This window comes from Macaca fascicularis, chromosome X (assembly GCF_037993035.2).
Source record: "Macaca fascicularis isolate 582-1 chromosome X, T2T-MFA8v1.1".
NCBI classification, from domain to species: Eukaryota; Metazoa; Chordata; class Mammalia; order Primates; family Cercopithecidae; genus Macaca; species Macaca fascicularis.
Window position 1 is genome coordinate 38,758,798 of NC_088395.1, and position 4,129 is coordinate 38,762,926.

The following is a 4,129-nucleotide window of genomic DNA, read 5'->3' on the forward strand; positions in this document are numbered from 1 at the left end:
TTCCTTTGGCATTTTTTGTCCTGTGGGAAAAAACTGTACTAGGGACAGAGACCCCTGTTAGGTTTTAGAGAAAAGGGATTTTTTTTTTTTTTTTGAGACAGAGTCTTGCTCTGTCGCCCAGGCTGGAGTGCAGTGGCAAGATCTCCGCACACTGCAACTCCGCCTCCTGGGTTCAAGCAATTCTCCTGCCTCATCCTCCCGAGTAGCTGGGATTACAGGCGCCAGCCATCACCCCCGGCTAATTTTTGTATTTTTAGTAGAGACCGAATTTCACCATGTTGGCTAGGCTAGTCTGGAACCCCTGACTTCGTTATCCGCCCGCCTCGGCCTCCCAAAGTGCTGGGATTACAGGCGTGAACCACCGCGCCAGGCCGAGAAAAGGGATTTAAAATGAGAAGCTTGAATCTTATTGAATATAATTGTAGGACTGTCAGAGAGGACGGGTGGATGAGGAATATGGCAAGGGACATAAGATGGGAAAAATTAAATAGGCTGTGGTTTGGAAGTCTCAAAGTGAAATTCAAGGTGCAAGGCTCTTAAAAGTTAAATCCAGCGATTCGGTACATAGCTTAGCCCCTATTAAATGACCCAGTGCTTTAAGAACTATCTTTTGAAAGGAATGCTTCACACATGCACCCTCAAAAATAACTGGACACCTCCTCACTTCTCTGTTAAATGGTGAAAGACACCCAAGACTAGACCTAACTACTGTCACCCTCTCCTGCCCTCTTGGCAGCCAAAAGGGCACATAGCCCAGGCTCTCCAGCATCACTGTGTAGCCGACTTGGACAAAAATTGACTTCTTCCCGTTGCCACTTTCAGATCTCTTGAAAGAATCAGCAGATGTGATAGTGTGCCCCTCTTCATCCCTGGCAACCACTGTTACAGGAAAGATTGGGAAAGATCCCGCCCCGCCGGGAGGGAGGCAAAAGCCTCTGAACCTCCCCTCCCCTCCCCCAATAGCTGACCAAGGCCAGGGCCACTGCGGAAGCATCGCGCGTCCACGTGCACCCAGCATGCCCGGCCACCCTTCTTACGTAAGAGTCCCAGGATGGAGTTGTACCTGCTGCTGGCCCCTCTTCCCCGACGGCTAATAATAAACCCGGGTTCCTGTTTCCCGGCCGCGGCCACTCCAGATTCGGGGTTGAGGGGCTCACTCTGCAACCAAGACACGTGCATTCCAGTCATCCCACCCCGGGAGCGCACGCAAGGCCCGCCCTGCACCCACATGCCGGCCCGCCCTGCACCCACATGCCAGCCCACCCTCCAGTCGGTCCGGACGCCGGCGCCTTTTTGACCCTCGCAGTGCCCGGCCCTCCTCCAACTGGCCTGCCCAGGACTTGGTGCTGGCGGGGTCCAGCTGCTCCAATCCCTCCTCCTCTGCCCTGCCCTGCTCTGCCCTGGCGCCCTCCCTCAGCCCGGGTATCAGGCGAGAGGCGGAGCTGGCCCGGCGCGCCCCGCCCCCGCTGTAGAAAGGGCCGGGCGAGTGTTACTCGCGGTCATCCTGGCCCGGGCCTTTTATCTCGATGCTGCCGGGGGAGGCGGGAGGAGGAGACACCAGGGGTGGCCCTGAGCACCGGCGACACCTTTCCTGGACTATAAATTGAGCACCTGGGATGGGTAGGGGGTCAACGCAGTCACCGCCGCCCGCAGTCACAGTCCGGCCACTGACCGCAGCAGCGCCCTTGGGTAGCAGCCGCTTGCAGCGGGAACACTGAATTGCCAACGAGCAGGAGAGTCTCAAGACGCAAGAGGAGGTGGGTGTCCCCGCCCCATCTCTGCCCCGGCCAGCGTGGTTGCTTGAGCTCAGGCTTTTCGGAGGGAGAAGTTGTGGTGGTGGTGGGGGGACACCTTTCTCCCCGCGGCCCTAAGTGGGCGAGGAGGTGGGAATGCCCAGCTGCGGGGAGCCACCCAGGCGCCGTCCCGGACGAGCTGTAGCCAGAGAAGAGGGTGCGCGCGGGCAAGGGCGCCAGGCCCCCTAGCCGGGTGAATAATCTAATCTGTTCTTTCGTCTCTGTGTATCAAACAGGCCAGGGCTCGACCCACAGGCCACCCTCAGCCATCGCGAGTTTCCGGACGCCAAAGCCAGGAGAAGCCGCCCATCCCGCAGGGCCGGTCTGCCAGCGAGACGAGAGTTGGCGAGGGCGGAGGAGTGCCGGGAATCCCGCCACACCGGCTATAGCCAGGCCCCCAGCGCGGGCCTTGGAGAGAGCGTGAAGGCGGGCATCCCTTTGACCCGGCCGACCATCCCCGTGTCTCTGCGTCCCTGCGCTCCAGCGCCCGCGCGGCCACCATGATGCAAATCTGCGACACCTACAACCAGAAGCACTCGCTCTTTAACGCCATGAATCGCTTCATCGGCGCCGTGAACAACATGGACCAGACGGTGATGGTGCCCAGCTTGCTGCGCGACGTGCCCCTGGCTGACCCCGGGTTAGACAACGATGTCGGCGTGGAGGTAGGCGGCAGTGGCGGCTGCCTGGAGGAGCGCACGCCCCCAGTCCCCGACTCAGGAAGCGCCAATGGCAGCTTTTTCGCGCCCTCTCGGGACATGTACAGCCACTACGTGCTGCTCAAGTCCATCCGCAACGACATCGAGTGGGGGGTCCTGCACCAGCCGCCTCCACCGGCTGGGAGCGAGGAGGGCAGTGCCTGGAAGTCCAAGGACATCCTGGTGGACCTGGGCCACTTGGAGGGTGCGGACGCCGGCGAAGAAGACCTGGAGCAGCAGTTCCACTACCACCTGCGCGGGCTGCACACTGTGCTCTCGAAACTCACGCGCAAAGCCAACATCCTCACTAACAGATACAAGCAGGAGATCGGCTTCGGCAATTGGGGCCACTGAGGCGTGGCGCCCGCGGCTGCCCAGCACCCTCTTCGACCCATCTCACCCTCTCTCATTCCTTAAAGCTTTTTTTTTTGTTTTTCCTGGCTGGGGGGCGGGAAGGGCAGACTGCAAACTGGGGGGCTGCGTACGTGCAGGAGGCGCGGTGGGGCTGCGTGGAGGAGGGGGCCTCGTGTGAGAGAGAAGAAAATGGTGGCCGGAGAGGGGAGGGCCCAAGGAACCTCCTGGGAGGAGGCCTGCATTCTATGTTGGTGGGAATGGGACTGGGCTGACGCCCTGCATTCAGCCTGTGCCTTTCCTGGGGTTTCTTTTCTGTTCTTTTCGGAGGAGAAGGGCCCGAGAAGGGCCATACCAGGGCGCGGCGCTGGGTTGCCACACTTGGGAAAGCAGCCCGGAGCTGGGTGCTGGGGAAGGCGGGGCGCATAGCCTCCCGCCGCCCTGCGGTTGGGCCGGTGGAGGCCCAGGCGTTGCTAGGATTGCATCAGTTTTCCTGTTTGCACTATTTCTTTTTGTAACATTGGCCCTGTGTTAAGTATTTCGAATCTCCTTCTTGCTCTGAAACTTCAGCGATTCCATTGTGATAAGCGCACAAACAGCACTGTCTGTCGGTAATCGGTACTACTTTATTAATGATTTTCTGTTACACTGTATAGTAGTCCTGTGGCACCCCCACCCCATCCCTTTCGTGCCACTCCCGTCCCCACCCCCACCCCAGCGTGTATAAGCTGGCATTTCGCCGGCTTGTACGAAGCTTGCCACTCAGTGAAAATAATAACATTATTATGAGAAAGTGGACTTAACCGAAATGGAACCAACTGACATTCTATCGTGTTGTACATAGAATGATGAAGGGTTCCACTGTTGTTGTATGTCTTAAATTTATTTAAAACTTTTTTTAATCCAGATGTAGACTATATTCTAAAAAATAAAAAAGCAAATGTGTCAACTAAACTGGACAAGTGTCTGGTCCTCATTAATCTGCCAATGAATGGTTTCATCGTTAAATAAAAATCAACTGATTTACTAGCAAAAGTAAATTTTGTGTTCTCTCTGGTGTTTCATGGTGGTGGATATTCATCTATGCGAGTATTTAGCTTTGTTTGGGAACTAGGTACTGACAAAATTTACTTCCAAACTTTATTTCTAATTCAGTACCAAGATAGGACCATACATCTCAACAAGTTCAGAAATATTTAAAGTATTTGGGAAGGTACATATATTGTATCTTTCAACCAATTTGGCTAACTTACTGGAGTGCGTAATTAATATTTTGAATTTTTTAAG

The 4,129-nt window shown here is 55.8% G+C and overlaps 1 protein-coding gene across 1 annotated transcript; it reads left to right on the forward strand.

Annotated features, from left to right (window-relative positions):
* The first annotated feature begins 1,501 nt into the window (after positions 1 to 1,501).
* MID1IP1 (MID1 interacting protein 1) lies at positions 1,502 to 3,877 on the forward strand. The gene is made up of 2 exons (XM_045384495.3): positions 1,502 to 1,757; positions 2,030 to 3,877. Exon 2 carries the CDS (start codon positions 2,294 to 2,296, stop codon positions 2,843 to 2,845), a length of 552 nt encoding a protein of 183 aa, XP_045240430.1. The 5' UTR covers positions 1,502 to 1,757; positions 2,030 to 2,293; the 3' UTR covers positions 2,846 to 3,877.
* The last annotated feature ends 252 nt before the right edge of the window (positions 3,878 to 4,129 follow it).